This window comes from Callithrix jacchus, chromosome 16, assembly GCF_049354715.1.
Source record: "Callithrix jacchus isolate 240 chromosome 16, calJac240_pri, whole genome shotgun sequence".
Taxonomy (NCBI): domain Eukaryota; kingdom Metazoa; phylum Chordata; class Mammalia; order Primates; family Cebidae; genus Callithrix; species Callithrix jacchus.
The window spans coordinates 52736854-52753985 of NC_133517.1; the positions used below are offsets into that span (position 1 = coordinate 52736854).

Here is a 17132-nt window from a genome sequence, read left to right on the forward strand (position 1 = left end):
TAGGATTCATCCCAGGGATGCAAGGCTGGTTCAACATACGCAAGACTATCAACGTAATTCACCACATAAACAGAACCAAAAACAAAAACCACATGATTATCTCAATTGACGCAGAGAAGGCATTTGACAAAATTCAACAGCCCTTTATGCTAAAAACCCTCAATAAACTTGGTATCAATGGAACGTATCTCAAAGTAATAAAAGCTATTTATGACAAACCGACAGCCAATATCATACTGAATGGGCAAAAACTGGAAGCATTCCCTTTAAAATCTGGCACTAGACAAGGATGCCCTCTTTCACCACTCCTATTCAATATAGTACTGGAAGTTCTAGCCAGAGCAATCAGGCAAGAAAAAGAAATAAAGGGTATTCAAATAGGAAAGGTGGAAGCCAAATTGTCTCTATTTGCAGACGACATGATAGTATACCTAGAAGACCCCATCACCTCAGCCCAAAAACTCCTGAAACTGATAAGCAACTTCAGCAAAGTCTCAGAATATAAAATCAATGTGCAAAAATCACAAGCATTCGTCTACACCAATAACAGACTTAAAGAAAGCCAAATCAAGAGCGAACTGCCATTCGCAATTGCTACAAAAAGAATAAAATACCTTGGAATACAACTCACAAGGAACGTAAGAGACCTCTACAAGGAGAACTACAAACCACTGCTCAACGAAATCAGAGAGGACACAAACAGATGGAGAAACATTCCATGTTCATGGTTAGGAAGAATTAATATCGTAAAAATGGCTATACTGCCCAAAGTAATTTACAGAATCAATGCTATCCCCATCAAGCTACCATTGATTTTCTTCACAGAACTGGAAAAAACCACCGTGAACTTCATACGGAACCAAAAGAGAGCCCGCATAGCCAAGTCAATTCTAAGCAAAAAGAACACAGCGGGGGGCATCACACTACCGGATTTCAAACTATACTACAAGGCTACAGTAATCAAAACAGCATGGTACTGGTACCAAAACAGAGATATAGACCAATGGAACAAAACAGAGGCACCGGAGGCAACACAACATACATACAACTATACAATCTTTGATAAACCTGACAAAAACAAGCAATGGGGAAAGGATTCCATGTTTAACAAATGGTGTTGGGAAAACTGGCTAGCCATGTGCAGAAAGCAGAAACTGGACCCCTTCCTGACACCTTACACTAAAATTAACTCCAGATGGATTAAAGACTTAAACATAAGACCTGGCACAATAAAAACCCTAGAAGGAAATCTAGGCAAAACTATCCAGGACATAGGAGTAGGCAAGGACTTTATGAACAAAACACCAAAAGCATTGGCAACAAAAGCCAAAATAGACAAATGGGACCTAATCAAACTCCACAGCTTCTGCACGGCAAAAGAAACAGTCACTAGAGTGGATCGGCAACCAACAGAATGGGAAAAAATTTTCGCAGTCTACCCATCTGACAAAGGGCTGATATCCAGAATTTACAAAGAACTCAAACGGATTTACAGGAAAAAAACAAACAAGCCCATTCAAAAGTGGGCAAAGGATACGAACAGACACTTTATGAAAGAAGACATATATGAGGCCAACAATCATATAAAAAATGCTCATCGTCACTGGTCATCAGAGAGATGCAAATCAAAACCACATTGAGATACCATCTCACGCCAGTTAGAATGGCGATCATTAAAAAATCTGGAGACAACAGATGCTGGAGAGGATGTGGAGAAAAAGGAACACTTTTACACTGTTGGTGGGAGTGTAAATTAGTTCAACCATTGTGGAAGACAGTGTGGCGATTCCTCAAGGCCTTAGAAATAGAAATTCCATTTGACCCAGCAATCCCATTACTGGGTATATATCCAAAAGACTATCAATCGTTCTACTATAAGGACACATGTACACGAATGTTCATTGCAGCACTGTTTACAATAGCAAAGACCTGGAATCAACCAAAATGCCCATTGATAATAGACTGGATTGGAAAAATGTGGCACATATACACCATGGAATATTATGCAGCAATCAGAAATGATGAGTTTGTGTCGTTTGTAGGGACATGGATGAATCTGGAGAATGTCATCCTCAGCAAACTGACTCAAGAACAGAAAATGAAACACCGCATATTCTCACTCATAGGCGGGTGATGAAAAATGAGAACACATGGACACAGAAAGGGGAGTACTAAACACTGGGGTCTATTGGGGGGAAAAGGGGAGGGCCAGAGGGAGGGGGAGGTGGGGAGGGATAGCCTGGGGAGAAATGCCAAATGTGGGTGAAGGGGAGAAGAAAAGCAAAGCACACTGCCATGTGTGTACCTACGCAACTGTCTTGCATGCTCTGCTCATGTACCCCAAAACCTAAAATCCAATAAAAAATTTAAAAAAAAAAAAAAAAATCTGGAGACAACAGATGCTGGAGAGGATGTGGAGAAAAAGGAACACTTTTACACTGTTGGTGGGAGTGTAAATTAGTTCAACCATTGTGGAAGACAGTGTGGCGATTCCTCAAGGCCTTAGAAATAGAAATTCCATTTGACCCAGCAATCCCATTACTGGGTATATATCCAAAAGACTATCAATCGTTCTACTATAAGGACACATGTACACGAATGTTCATTGCAGCACTGTTTACAATAGCAAAGACCTGGAATCAACCAAAATGCCCATTGATAATAGACTGGATTGGAAAAATGTGGCACATATACACCATGGAATATTATGCAGCAATCAGAAATGATGAGTTTGTGTCGTTTGTAGGGACATGGATGAATCTGGAGAATGTCATCCTCAGCAAACTGACTCAAGAACAGAAAATGAAACACCGCATATTCTCACTCATAGGCGGGTGATGAAAAATGAGAACACATGGACACAGAAAGGGGAGTACTAAACACTGGGGTCTATTGGGGGGAAAAGGGGAGGGCCAGAGGGAGGGGGAGGTGGGGAGGGATAGCCTGGGGAGAAATGCCAAATGTGGGTGAAGGGGAGAAGAAAAGCAAAGCACACTGCCATGTGTGTACCTACGCAACTGTCTTGCATGCTCTGCTCATGTACCCCAAAACCTAAAATCCAATAAAAAATTAAAAAAAAAAAAAAAAAATCTGGAGACAACAGATGCTGGAGAGGATGTGGAGAAAAAGGAACACTTTTACACTGTTGGTGGGAGTGTAAATTAGTTCAACCATTGTGGAAGACAGTGTGGCGATTCCTCAAGGCCTTAGAAATAGAAATTCCATTTGACCTAGCAATCCCATTACTGGGTATATATCCAAAAGACTATCAATCGTTCTACTATAAGGACACACATATACGAATGTTCATTGCAGCACTGTTTACAATAGCAAAGACCTGGAGTCAACCAAAATGACCATTGATAATAGACTGGATTGGAAAAATGTGGCACATATACACCATGGAATATTATGCAGAAATCAGAAATGATGAGTTTGTGTCGTTTGTAGGGACATGGATGAATCTGGAGAACGTCATCGTCAGCAAACTGACTCAAGAACAGAAAATGAAACACCACATATTCTCACTCATAGGCGGGTGATGAAAAATGAGAACACAGGGACACAGAAAGGGGAGTACTAAACACTGGGGTCTATTGGGGGGAAAAGGGGAGGGCCAGTGGGAGGGGGAGGCGGGGAGGGATAGCCTGGGGAGAAATGCCAAATGTGGGTGAAGGGGAGAAGGAAAGAAAAGCACACTGCCATGTGTGTTCCTATGCAACTGTCTTGCATGCTCTGCTCATGTACCCCAAAACCTAAAATCCAATAAAAAAACATATATATATTAAGGTAGACCGCAGTAAATCAAAGAGACATATTTAATCATTAGAGTAATCATTTTAAAAAGAATGTACAACTAAAAAGCTAATGGAGAAGAAACATAAAAATTACATATAAAGTTTGACTTATTCAAAAGATTATAAGAAGTATACGAAAAAAGAATGAATAGATGAGACACACGGAAAACAATTAGCAAGACGGCAGACTTAATCTCAACTTTACCAATAACTGTGTTACATTTAGACAGACAAAGCGCTCTGTGAGGAGTACCCAAATCCATCCTCATGTTCAATTATTTACCAGGACTCACAGAACTCAGAAAAGCTCTTATACTCATAATTACACAGTTTATTAGGACAACAGGAAACAATTAAAAATCAGCAAAGGAAAATGCCACACAGGGTCCAGGAGAGGCCAAGTGTGAACTTCCAGGTATCCTCCTCCAGTAGGACCACCTGGACAGACCTTAATTCTTCCAGCCACCATGTGTGACAACATATGCAAATGTTGGTGACCAGGAAGTTCACCTGAGCTTTAGTATCCAGGGTTTTTATTAATGGTTAGTACATAGACTTGGGGCACCCGGGTACCCTGACGGCTCCCCTCAGGGGTCAATCTGATACACTGTGGCCCAGGAACCCAGGCAAACAGAAATAAGCATTCACTTTAAATCACATTGTTAGCATAAACCCAAGGCCCCAGGTACCCTCAAATACCCTTATCAGGCAGAATATTCCAACAGCTTAGAGATTACCTCCAAGGAGCTGGTCAAGGAGCTAGTCCTAAAGACCTCTGGAATATACAGGATGTGGGCAGTGCAGCCCTGCTAAGTTAACCCTTTACTGCACACACTCTAAAAAAAATGACTGTCAGACTGAATAAAATAATTCAACTTATATGAAGTTTATAAAACATTTCATACATAAGGACTCAGAAACATGAGGGTAGAATAAAGTCATATTCAGACACAAAAGGGCTCAACGTATTTGACTGTGTACTTCAGCAAAACAAGGAATAAATGAATAAATACATATCTAGATAGGGAATTAAACAGATGGTGATTCCAGTGTAAGAGAGTAAGAATGGGAAGTGCCATGAAGATAGCTATTCAGCAGCCCTGGTAAGCAACCAATCCTGGCCTTAATGCTGGACAAATGACTGCACCTGTGGGTCAAGGGCAAGAATAATAACCATTCCTGACAACTCACAACACCTTAGGGAGGTACAAAGTAAGTGGAAGGCAATGTTCACAGCAGCTTTATGTGTATTAACCACAAAACAAAAGCAACTCAAATGTCTGTTAACAGAGTATGAACAAACTGTAGTATATTCAAACAATAGAATATTATTCAGAAATAAAAAGCAATGAATTATTTGTATACGACATAAACATATCTTAAAACAATTATGTTGAGTATAAGAAGCCAGACCAGAAAGAATACATGCTCAGTGATTCCATTCACATAAAACTCTAGAAAATATAATTTATAGTGACAGAAAGCAAATCAGTAATTGCTTTAAGATAGAAGTGGGAAGAAGTGAGAAAGTTGGGAAGGAGTGAAAGATTATGAAGAAGGAGAAAACTTTTGGGGGTGATGGATATGTTTGCTCTAGAATGTGGCAATGGTTTCACATATGTAAACATATGTCAGAAGATATAAAATCATATACTTTAAATACTTGTTAACATATTATATGTCACTTACACCTTAATAAAGCTGTCCTTTAAAGAAGATAAATAAAAATATGGGGCTGAGACCAATCTGCCAGGGACCCAACCCTGTCCTGTTCCTTGCCGGCTATATGAATTTAACCTCTCTGTGCCTCAATTTCCTGGGTACTAATCATGCAGAGATGTTGACAGATTTCATAAATTTACTGTGACAGCACAGTGCCAGGCCTGCATCAAGCACAAATGACCAACATTAGCTGTGTGGCAGCACGAAGCACCAGGACTCTGCTCTGCTTAGTGTTTACATGCCCAGGTCTCCCACTACACAGGAAGCAACCCCTTCTAGTTCATCTGTTTCCCTAAGACCCAGAATCAGGCTGGGATGCTCTGAGTGAATAACAGCAGGAATGAGAAACTTGGAAGAGAACATCTCTCCAACTGCTATCTCCAAGCAGCGATGCAGAGCTGGCCAGCAAGCCCTGTGGGGTTGCTGTAATATATATTACAAAATATATATTTGGTCTTCATCCCCATGTCCTGGCATACAACTCCTAAAATCCTTGTAATCTCCAAACTGCTGTCTTTTCACAGGCTTATGCTGACTGACAGTATTAGGATGAAGCTGGTTACTGGTAAGACCAAGGCATGATTAGAGGGTTGGGATTCTCAGCCCCAATGTCCCAAACTCAGAGAAGGGGACCAGAGCTGAAGATTAAGTTGATCACCATGACCAATGGTTTAATCAATCATACCAACATAATAAGGCCTCTATAGAAACCTAAGAGGACAGGGTTCGGAGAGCTGATAGCTAAATGCATAGGTTTCTAGAGGATGATGCACCCAGTGAGGGCATGAAAGCTCCACAGCCCTTCCCCCATACCTCAGCCTACACATTTCTTTGTCTTTATCCTTTATAATAAATTAGCAAATCTTTTTTTCTGAGACATGGTCTCACTCTGTCACCCAGGCTGGAGAGCAGTGGCGTGATTTCAGTTCATTGCAACCTCTGCCTCCTGTGTTCAAACGATTCTCGTGCCTCATCCTCCGAAGTAGCTAGGACTACAGATGCACACCACCATGCCTGGCTAATTTTTGTATTTTTTGATAGAGATGGGGTTTCACCATATTGGCCAGGCTGGTCTCAAACTCCTGACCTCAAGTGATCTGCCTAGCCTCCCAAAGTGCTGGGATTACAAGCATGAGCCATCACACCCAACCTAAACCGGTAAATCTAAGTGTCTCCCTGAGTTTTGTGAGCTGCTTCAGCAAATTAATAGAACCCAAAGTGAGGGTCATGGGAACCCCAACTTGAATCCAGTTGATCAGAAGTTTGGAAAGCCCACACTTAATAACTAGCATCTTGAGGGGAGTCTCAGAGACTGAGCCCTCAGCCTGAGGAATTTGAGGCTATCTCCAAGAAGAGAGCACCAGAATTGAATTGAATTAGAGCTGCTTGGTGCATGGGAAAAACTCTCCATATATTTGGTCATGAAATCTTTGTTGATTGTTGTTATGGTGTCAGAGAAGAGGAAAAATGTAGTTAGCGTTTTTCCCAAACAGCCTAAGGAGTGGGTGACATGCAAATGAAGGGACTGGGAGCCAGCTGCCAGGGAAGGACACCTGAGCTCTTTTTTTTTTATGGCTGAAAGAACATCTTCTAGAGTAAATAAAACGCAAACCTACTGATGGACAGATAACAGAGGCAAGTAACAGCAAGAAAATAGGAAAATTTTGATAGAAAAAAAATGGAGGAAAGCAAAGGCCTGAGGATAACAAGAAATTTGTCTGGAGCTTGCAAAGAAGGGATTTGTGAGTAAAGCTGAAGCACCTATCACAGAAGCAGACAGTGGGGGCACACTCGCCTTCTCTCTTGTGCCTCCAGCTCCAGCTCCACTGCGTTCTCAGGGTGTGTGAGGTCCATGGATCGTCCCCCTACTCCAGCCTGGAGATAACATCAGGTTTGGAAGCTTGAAGTCCTGCTCCAGAGAAGGGAAGCAAGACCTGAAAATTCATCCCAGGTAGAGGGCAAGATGTACCTGCGGTCTGAGTATGTGTGCTGGTTGTGACCTTCCCTAATACCTGGTCTCTAACAGTGGAGAAAGACACAGGCCTCTGCCTGAGCTGAAGAAATGTCAAAACCAGCTTTTTCGGGGGGACGAGGGGCATAGATAGGACAGAGTTGGGGCCCGAACACATCATGGAAGATGACTCATAGTAGGTGTTGATGCCCAACAGAAGGGATAAAGGGAAGAGCACATTCCAGTGAAAGGAAAGCAGGGCTCTGATACTGAACAGATCCAAATCCCAGATCTGCCACCAGAAGGCTGTGTAAACCTAAGAAAGTGACAGTATTTGTTAGCCTCAGGTTCATTTATAAACTGTGCATCCTACCACCGATCTTCAAGATGCATAAAGATTAATTTATTTTTAATTTATAATCAATTTACAAATTATAAATTATAATTTATAATTATATATATTTATATTAATATTTAATGCATTTATCTTTATGCAAGGAGATAGAAATGTCCTAGATGTATAGTGAATAATATTCTCCTTCCATAAATCAGGGAGGGTTGACCGGGCATGCTGTCTCATGCCTGGAATTCCAAAACTTTGGGAGGCCAAGGCGGGAGGATTCCTTAAGGCTAGGAGTTCGAGATCAACCTGGGCAACATAGAGAGACTCTGTCTTTAAAAAATAAAATAAAATAAGACACGTATGGTGGCCCACCACTGTAGTCCCAGGTACTTGAGAGGCTGAGGTGGAAGGATCTCTTCAACCACAGACGTCAAGGTAACGGTGAGCTATGATCCTGCCACTGCACTCCAGGATGGGCAAAAGAGTGAGACACTGCTTATCAAAAACAAAAACAAATCAGGGAGGGTCCCAGTACCACCTGGCTCCTTATCTGTGCAGACAAGACCTGCATGGTACCAGGGTCAAGATGTCTGGTCTTTGGGCGCAGGGAGTGAGGAGGCTTTGAGCCCCAAGCTTGAGCCTCAAGATTGTTTGAGCAGGAAGCCCAGGAGCTGAGCCCCAGGGAGGGAACTTGCCTAGTGAGACTAGGTTCCCATAGGTCTCCAGTATCACATCCCTGTAGAGGCCCCTCTGAGCAGGGATCAGACAGTCCCACTCCTCCTGGGAGAAGATCTTGGCCACATCCTCAAAGGAAACCATGATGTGGAATGACAAGACCTTGCTGCAGCGCTCAGGTCAGGATCTGGAGGGAGAAGGCACTAGGCTCAGGACTGGTAAAATTCCTCTGGGAACATGTACCTGTCTTTCTCACTAAAGTTAGCTCTCTAAGGCAGACACTATATTGGCTCATCTTGGTGTGCCCCAATCCTGACCTCTACTGTACCTGGTCCAGGAACAGGAAAACACAGTGAGAAGCATGTTTCAGGGCCTTCAATTCAGGAACTGAGGACATTGGTGGAGACAGGAAGCTGTCTACTACCCTCTGGGACTAGCCCCTCAGAGAGACTCCTGCAGAGAAAAGGCTGAGGTAACATGGAAGAGTCTCCATAAGTACCATTCACCTGGAGCCCACCAGGAAGGAGCTGTTTGACAGCCATCACCAGGTCTCTGAGCTTGTCCTGAGGTGGTGGGCAGAGCCACAGGGAGAGGAGGGTGATGGAGCCTGAACAACCTTCTGCTCCCCACAGCTGCTCTGAGACTTCTAAGCCCAGACCTTCTGTGGTAGCAGAGACCCAATTGTGAGTTGCCTGAACACCCCAGGAAAGGTGGATAAACTAAGCAGCCAGTGGCCTCTGAGACCATATCCCCGCCCCACTTCCCCGCCATGCCTCTCCATGTCTCAAGAGAGGCCTTTCTGAGGTCCCTGGTATGACAGCATCCCAAGGCTACCATGTGAAAGCCAGGACCCTGGCAGTGGACTTGGCCAGGAGAGATAATGGACTGCATTTCCCAGGTCCACATATAAGGTCCTGGGCAGAGGGCAAACAGCTGAGAACAGCAGACCAGGCTCTTGTGCTAAGGCAGTGAATGAGCAAATAGAGAAGTTGACACATATGTGTGACCCACAAACACAATGCCCAGGTGATGTCAGGTGACAAGAAAGGATACAAAGAATGAATGAAGCAGCATGAAGGTAGCAACTGGTAGTAGAAGATATTTTACAAAGGATGGCCAGGGAGACACCTCTGATCAAGTAACAACAAATCGGAGATCTGGGTGGAATGAGGGCAGACACCACGTGGATATCAGGGAGGGACATCCCAGGCAGAGGAAGCATAAGTGCAAAGGTTCTGAGGTGCAAGCACACCTAATGTGTTCAAGGAAGGGCAAGGAAGCCAGGGGGGCTGAAACAGAGTCGGGGAGGGTGAAAGGGGTGGTTACCCTCTGGGGTGGGTACCTTGTGTGCCATAGGGCTATGTATGGCTTTTATTCTGAATGGATGGGAAGTGCCTGGAAGGTCTGGGTACAGTGCTATGACCTCAGATGTGGTTTCTACAGTTGTTACTTTGAGGGTGTTTTGAACAGACTATGGCATGGGGGTGAGGAGCAAAAACAGGAAACCAGTCAGAAGGTTCTAGCAACAATCCAGCTACAGATGAATGCCTTGGACCAGACTAGTGGTGACAGAAGTGACAAAAAGCAGTCAGATTATGGATACATTTCAAAGGTGCAATCAATAGGATTTGCCTAGGAATTTCATGTAGGATGAGACACCAAGATTTTTGACCTGAGCAACTGAAATGATGAAATTTCCATATGCTCAGAAGAGTAAGACTGCAGAAGTATTAAATGTAAAAGCTGTCTTGTATATGTAATGTTTAAGATAACTATTAGATTTATAAATGGAAAATTAGGGCATTTGGAAATACAAGTTGAAAATTCAGGTAAGAGTTTGGGCTGGCTGGGTACATACCGAAAACTGTCAGTACACTGCTGACATCCAAATCAGATCTGGTTTATTTTAGTACTGACATGTGTCATTCTCAGAAAGGCCTTCCCATTTGTCCTCTGCATAAACCTCCCCACAGCCCTCTGCAGATAAACAAATTCCTCAGTTTAGTTCAGGAGGAAATGTGCCCTATTCCCTCAGCCCTGGTGACCACAAGGCCCAGTTCTCGTCACCAAGATGTTAAGAGGAAGTAAGGGGAAACACCCCTGTCTGGAGTGACCACAAAGGAAAGATAAGAGAACCTTGGAGACACATTTGAGAGCCCCGGCATTTCATAACAAACTCTGGAACAAACGCCGTCTGTCTCATCTTCATCATTTAAGCCTCTGTTGGCCAGCTTTTCTGACTGGGCACTAAACCTAAGCTTATTGATGTCTTCATAGTTTCCAGCTGAGGCACACCTTGGTCAGAGGCAGCCTTCCAGTCCTCAGACATGGATTGCCTTTGACTGACCCCTGATGCTTATGCCCTTCGTGAATCACAAGTGGTACCTTTTAATGTACTCTGCCTTCACTCCTAGACTCATGTAGCACTGCTGTGAGGCACATGGGCTCTGGACTCGAATAAAGCTGAGCTCTAACCTTGGATCCACCACTTACTAATGCACAGGTGTCAGGTAAGTGACTTGAGTTTTTCCACAGACCGTAAAATAAGACTGACACTACTCCTTACCTTAAGTGACTATTTTGAGAGTTAAATGAGAATATGTATAAAATGCTCAGCACAGTATTAGCAAACTGCAAACAGTACTAATTCTTAATTGTCTTAATCAGTAATTCAGCATTTACGAAGTGCCTGCTGAATAACTGAGTGTTGGGCTTGTTCCAGCATCATCTCTTGCCTGTTCCCTCTCCTTCCCCCTCAACAGAGGCTCCTTCACACCACAGCTCCCTTTCAATCAATCCATTCTCGATAGATGAAATGCACTTTTCTCTCTTCTGGAAAAAAAAAAAAAAAAAGCACAATTCAGCTCATCCCCTGACATTTCCAAAACTCCCTTCCTCTGTGAGCCCCTTTTTATCCATCTGGCTTCCCTGCCTCAGTGTTGCTTAGGGAGGGTGGACTACAGCCCGCGGACCTGCACACTCCGCCGCCTCCGCTGGTGCCTCACACCACCCTCGCCCTGCCCGCCCCTCGGTCAACACAAAGCGGGCGCTCCCCGCGGCCGGCCTCCGCGCGTCCTCCACGGGTCACTTAGGCCGCGGCGTGCGTCCTTCAGCCCCTGAGCCCCGGCACCGTCCCTGCCCGCCCCAGCGCTGCTTTGGCACCTCCGCACCAGGCGCCCTCGCTCGGGACTCACTCAGCTCGACTGCGGGAAGGGAAGGAGCAAAAACGCTAAATCCCGTGCCGCAGAAACCCAAACCCAGTGGATCTGAAATGCCTAATCTGAACTTCCGCCCCGCCCTTCAGCTCACCAATCAATCAAATTACAGGTTTCGTGAGTCCGCTCTAGGCGGCTCAGAGTACTCTGTGCTCCCGCAGTTCTGTTCTTTCCTGGTGCGTCGGTACAAGCCCTCCGGCGGAATCGCCGGGTAGGACGGCGCAGGCGCAGAGGTGTCGCCGGCTGCGTGCAGCGGCAAAGGAAGGAAGGGACCCAACAACGAGCATCCCTGCGGACGCTCCTCGGCCGGAAGCTGTTCCCTGGACTCTGGGCCCGGCCTTTCCTGACCTAGGACGTCTCACCGCGCACTGTCCCCCTCTCTCGGGCGCCTTTCCCCTCACCTCCAAGTAGTAACGAAGCTCAGAATACAGCTCGCGCCCACTGTGCACCTAGCGCTTCTCACTTGTAGTCTTTTGATCTTACCTCCCTCTCGAGAAGGCTGCTGCCATGGCTCAAATGAGGAAGCCGAGGTACAGGACGATTTCAGACCTGTTCCGGTGGAGATGGAATTCGAGAACCAACCGCTTGCCGAGATGCGCGTGCGGAACGGGCGGCGGGCGGGGGTGAAGCAGAGGGAGGGGAGAGGCCGGGTACCACGCGGGCCGGTGAGGAGCACGGGCCAGGAGGGAGGACTTAGCAAAATCGAAAGGAAAGCAGCCTGTCGTCAGCGGGACAGTGGGAGCATTAAGACATCAGGGAATGAGGCCGGGCGTGGTGGCTCACGCCTGTAATCCAAACACTTTGGGAGGCCCAGGCGGGTAGATCAAGAGACCATGCTGGATAACACAGTGAAACCCCGTCTCTACTAAAAATATAAAAAATTATCTGGGCGTGGTGGTGCTCCTGTAGTCCCAGCTACTCGGGAGCCTGAGGCAGGAGAATCACTTGAACCGGAAGGCAGAGGTTGCACTGAGTCGAGATCACGCCATTGCACTCCAGCCTGAGCGACAGAGCGAAACGTGAGACTCCGTTAGAAAAAAAAGAGAGAGAGAGAGAATAAGGAGTTGTAGGGAGAGCCATAGGGTATCTTATTTTTTAGAGACACGGTTTTGCTCTGACGCCCAGGCTGCAACCTCGACATCCCGGGCTCAAGCGATCCTCCTGCCTCAGCCTCCCGAAGTACCTGGGACTACAGGCAACGCGCCACCACATTGTACCTTTTTTACTTTAATTTTTTTGGGGGCGGGGGTGAGGGCAGGACAGGGTCTTGCTCCGTCTCCCAAGCTGGAGTGCAATAGTGCAATTACAATCCAACTCCCGGGCTCAAGCAATCCTCCCACCTCAGCTACCAGAATAGCTGGGACCACAGGTGCCCGCCGCCATGCCTGGTTTTTTTTTTTTTGTTGTTATTGTTTTTTTTTTGGTAGAGATGGTGTTTTGCCACGTTGCCCAGGCTGGTCTTGAACTCTTGAGCTCAAGTGATCCACATGCCTCAGCCTCCGAAGTGCTGGGATTACAGTTGTCAGCCTCCACACCTGGCCCTAAATATTTTTTTTTAATCGAATTTTTCATGGTGCCAAAGGGAAGACACACTCCTCTCCCTTTATTTAGATCATTTCTTCTAGAAAACTTTGTAATAGGAAAATCTTTCTTTGCTCTCTTGAGATGTATGTAAATTTTTTTAAAAAGCTAAATAAGCCTCTTGGCAGTTTTACAAACCAGAAATGTCCTTTTTAAGGACCTTGGAGCAATTTCTTTTGAAATATAAAGGTCAAGGAAGATAGCTCCCCTCCCTCCCTGTCTCTGTGGAAGTTTGGCAGGTGGCTGTGTCCAAGTTGTAATTACCTGCTTGTCATAGAGATATGAGGTTTATTTTAACTTTGGATAAAGGCAGTTAGCTAACACATATGGTTGCCCAGACTGGAGTGCAGTGGTGCAATCTCGGCTCACTGCAACCTCTGCCTCCTGGGTTTAAGCAGTTCTCTGCCTCAGCTTCCCCGGTAGCTGGGATTACAGGCACCCACCACCATGCCTGGCTAATTTTTGTATCTTTAGTAGAGATGGGGTTTCACCATCTTGACCAGGCTGGTCTTGAACTCCTGACCTCGTAATCTACCCACCTCGGCCTCCCAAAGTGCTGGGATTACAGGCATGAACCACCACACCCATCACCTGCCTTCTCTTTCAGAAACATTGTGGGCATTAGTGGCAACTCATGCAGAAGACTCAGGGATCTTCCAGGTATACTCCTGTTCAGTGGGCCTGTTCCACTCTGGCCCATTGACACAAACCAACCTTTTCTTTTAAGGACAGTGGGGTCTGTTCTGAGAGCAGCCTTTACAACACCTATCACGAACTCTGTTGGCTGCTATTTCTTTTCTTCCTGCTTTCCTACTCCCTTGATCTCAAACTCACTAGGGGTATGTAGTGAGCACTAACCTCTGCTGTTTGCAGCTTTGAGAAATGCTGCTATGGGATGTGGGAAGCCATTAAAGGATTTAAGCAGGGAGAGGCAAGGTCAGATTAATGTTTCAGAAAAATATTTACTGTTTTCCAGCTAAAAATAGTATAGTACAATTTACTTTCCAGTCACAGCACACAACAGTTATATCCTGGAACTGAACTGCTCTAAGGTCTAGTCTGTCCAGTAGTTTAAATGACCTTTAGCAAATTGTCTTTGCTACATTTGTACACTGCATTCATCAGTCTGCTCTTCCATGGTGAAGGGGGTAGAACTGTTACTGAGGGCTTTCCACATCCAGTATGTTCATAAGATTTCTACCCTGTGTGAACCTCCAGATGTCAAATAAAGGCTGGATGCTGACCAAACACCTTTCCACATTCTTTACATGTGTGTAGGGTTGCTCACCAGTAGTAGTTCCCTGAGGCTTCTTAATGGTTGATCCCAAAGAGAATGCTCTTTCACAGTCATTACATTCATAGGGTTTCTTCTCATTCTTAGCAAAGCCACCGTTATATGAACCACAAAAGGTATGGGGAAGAGCCTTTCCTTTGCAGAATTGAGCAGGAGAACACATTTGAACAGGTAAAGCAAGCCTTAACTGAGGCCCCAGCTCTAGGACTACCAGACATGGCTAAGCCTTTCTATTTGTATATTCACAAGTGGAAAGGAATAGCCATCAGAGTCTTAACCAGGGTCCTAGGGTCATGGCACTGCCCGGTGGCCTTTCTATCCAAACAATTAGATGTGGTGGCACAAGGACGGCCTCCCTGCCTTAAGGGACTAGCTGCCACAGCTATGTTAGTACGAGAAGCAGACAGATTAACTTTAGGGCAGCATCTGACTGTGTGGGTGAGCATTCGGTCCTAATGGATCAAAGGGGACACCACTGTCTGTCAGACCCAAGAATGACTCAGTACCAAGGGTTCTTATGTGAGAACTCACATAACTTTAGAAACTGTAAAGACCCTCAACCCAGCTACCTTGCTCCCCATAGAGCTAGGTGCCCCATTCCATGACCGCATAGAAACAGTAGATGAAGTATTCTCAAGTCAGATCTTACAGATCGCCCTCTCCAGGAACCAGATGGGAGCAGTTTTGTAGCAGGAGGGACCTGCTCACCCACACAGACTCTGATGGCTGGGTACTCAGTGGTAACCCTAGACTCAGTAGTAGAAGCTTAATGTTTGCCATAACAACTATGAGACTATGTGTCTGTGTGCATGTTGTTTATATTGTATACTTGGCTGGGCACAGTGGCTCACACCTATAATCCCAGCACTTTGGGAGGCCAAGGCGGGTGGATCACCTGAGTCAGTTCAAGATAAGCCTGGCCAACATGGTGAAACCCTGTCTCTACTAAAAACACAAGAAGTAGCTGGGCATGGTGGCAGGCACCTGTAATCCCAGCTACTTGGAAGGCTGAGGCAGGAAAATCGCTTGAACCTGGGAGGCAGAGGTTGCAGTGAGCCAAAATCATGCCATTGCATGGGCAACAAGAGTGAAACTGTCTCAAAAAAAAAACTGTATACTTATGAAAGATACATAAATTACCTATGTTAAGAGTAAGGACAAGCTGGGGTCTGTGACCTCAAGCTGGAGCCCAGGATGAGCTGAAACCCCTGTGCTGCCCTATAGGAGAAGCTGGAGCCTTTAGTCTTGGAGCTGAAGGAGCCAGAGTAAGATACGGCAGCTGCTGCCTTATGTAGCCCAGGTGAACCAGCAGACACACTGGCACCTGCCCAGACCTTCTGTAGCCGTTACTATCTCTGGACACACTAGGTCATTCTTACATTTATTCTGCATATTGCCTGCTGTCCCTATTCACATGTATGGTCCAGGAAGGCATGGGTTAGGCATGCTGCTTGTTCACTGATGTAGCCCCAGCATTTAGTGCTTAGCACAAGCACTCAATAAACACTGTGCTGTTCAAACACAAAGACAGTGACAGACACAGAAGGGAAGTGCTAGAAAGGATGTCAGCTGTTAAATCTAAGTGAAGGGCATGCAGGTATACATTGCATTATTCTTTCAACCTTTATGAATGTATGAACATTTGCTAAATAAAAAAGTTGTGGAGGAGGGGAAAAAAAAAAACAAAAACCAGGATGCACTGAGGTCTGAGGTGAAGGTCCTAGGAGCAACAGTTCTCTGTTGAGGTCAAGGTTCCTGGGACAGAGCTTGATCCCTGTCAACTGGTAAAACAATCCAGGACAATCCAATAATAGAGCTGAATTTTAATTACCTCGGTCCTGAACTTCACAGCCCCTTAGCAATGGGAAGCCTGTGACACCAAGTTGTGTGTAACCACAGGGCTGGCCTAAACTGATCCTATTCTGTTGGTAACAGGAGGTATAGCAGGGCCAAAACTGAAAGTCATGTGACCTGGGCATACACAGAGGAGGAAAATCATAACTCCGAACCAACGTTTCCTCCCTGAAGAGTCAAGAAGACAGGAACATGACGGGAGCTTGAGTGGCAGAACGCTTTCAGAAAGGAAGGGTCCATCATCCTGGAAGATCTGGTGCTGAAACCTGCCATTCCACACTTTACCATAAATGGCCAAGTTTAAAGCCTCCTATTGAAACCTTCCTGCCAGCACTTCTGCGTGCCAACCTATCCTTCCTAACCCAACAAGTTTGACCTAAGCCCAGACGTGGGAGACACATTTGAGCCGTGCCTCCCGTCTCCTTGGCCATCGACCTCAAAATAATAAAGCCTTCTCTTTTCTCAAAAACTGGTGCCGTATTATCTAGTGCACCAAGCAGGAGCTCAGAAACGTGCGTAATGGATGGAAGCCCCATGAGGTGGGAACCGGTGCCCACAAGCGCTGTGAAGAGGTTCGCTAACGCGCAGCACAGATTTGGGGTTTGCCTGGTGCAGGGCAATTATGGAATTATCACCACATCCCCCCGGGCCTTTGCTTCCAACAGCGTGGGCAGGGCACTTGCCTCTAGCCCACCCCCAG

At 45.5% G+C, this 17132-nt stretch overlaps 2 protein-coding genes across 9 annotated transcripts in view; one reads left to right on the plus strand and one right to left on the minus strand.

Annotated features, from left to right (window-relative positions):
- The window catches only part of ZNF16 (zinc finger protein 16), a 60592-nt gene extending 48310 nt beyond the window's left edge, over positions 1–12282 (minus strand). The window contains exons 1-2 of one of the 8 annotated variants that reach the window (XM_035276912.2): positions 12187–12282; positions 11224–11320 (exon numbers count right to left, since the gene is read on the minus strand). The gene's annotated coding sequence lies outside the window, so the exon portion shown is untranslated. The other 7 variants (XM_078352827.1, XM_035276915.3, XM_035276911.2 and 4 more) reach the window with 7 other exon arrangements.
- LOC128929857 (putative uncharacterized protein ZNF252P-AS1) lies at positions 10984–12632 on the plus strand. Its single transcript, XM_054246431.2, is given in 2 exon segments — positions 10984–10998; positions 11436–12632. Coding segments are annotated over 2 exon segments (1074 nt in total). The 3' UTR covers positions 12495–12632.
- Positions 12633–17132: the final 4500 nt, after the last annotated feature.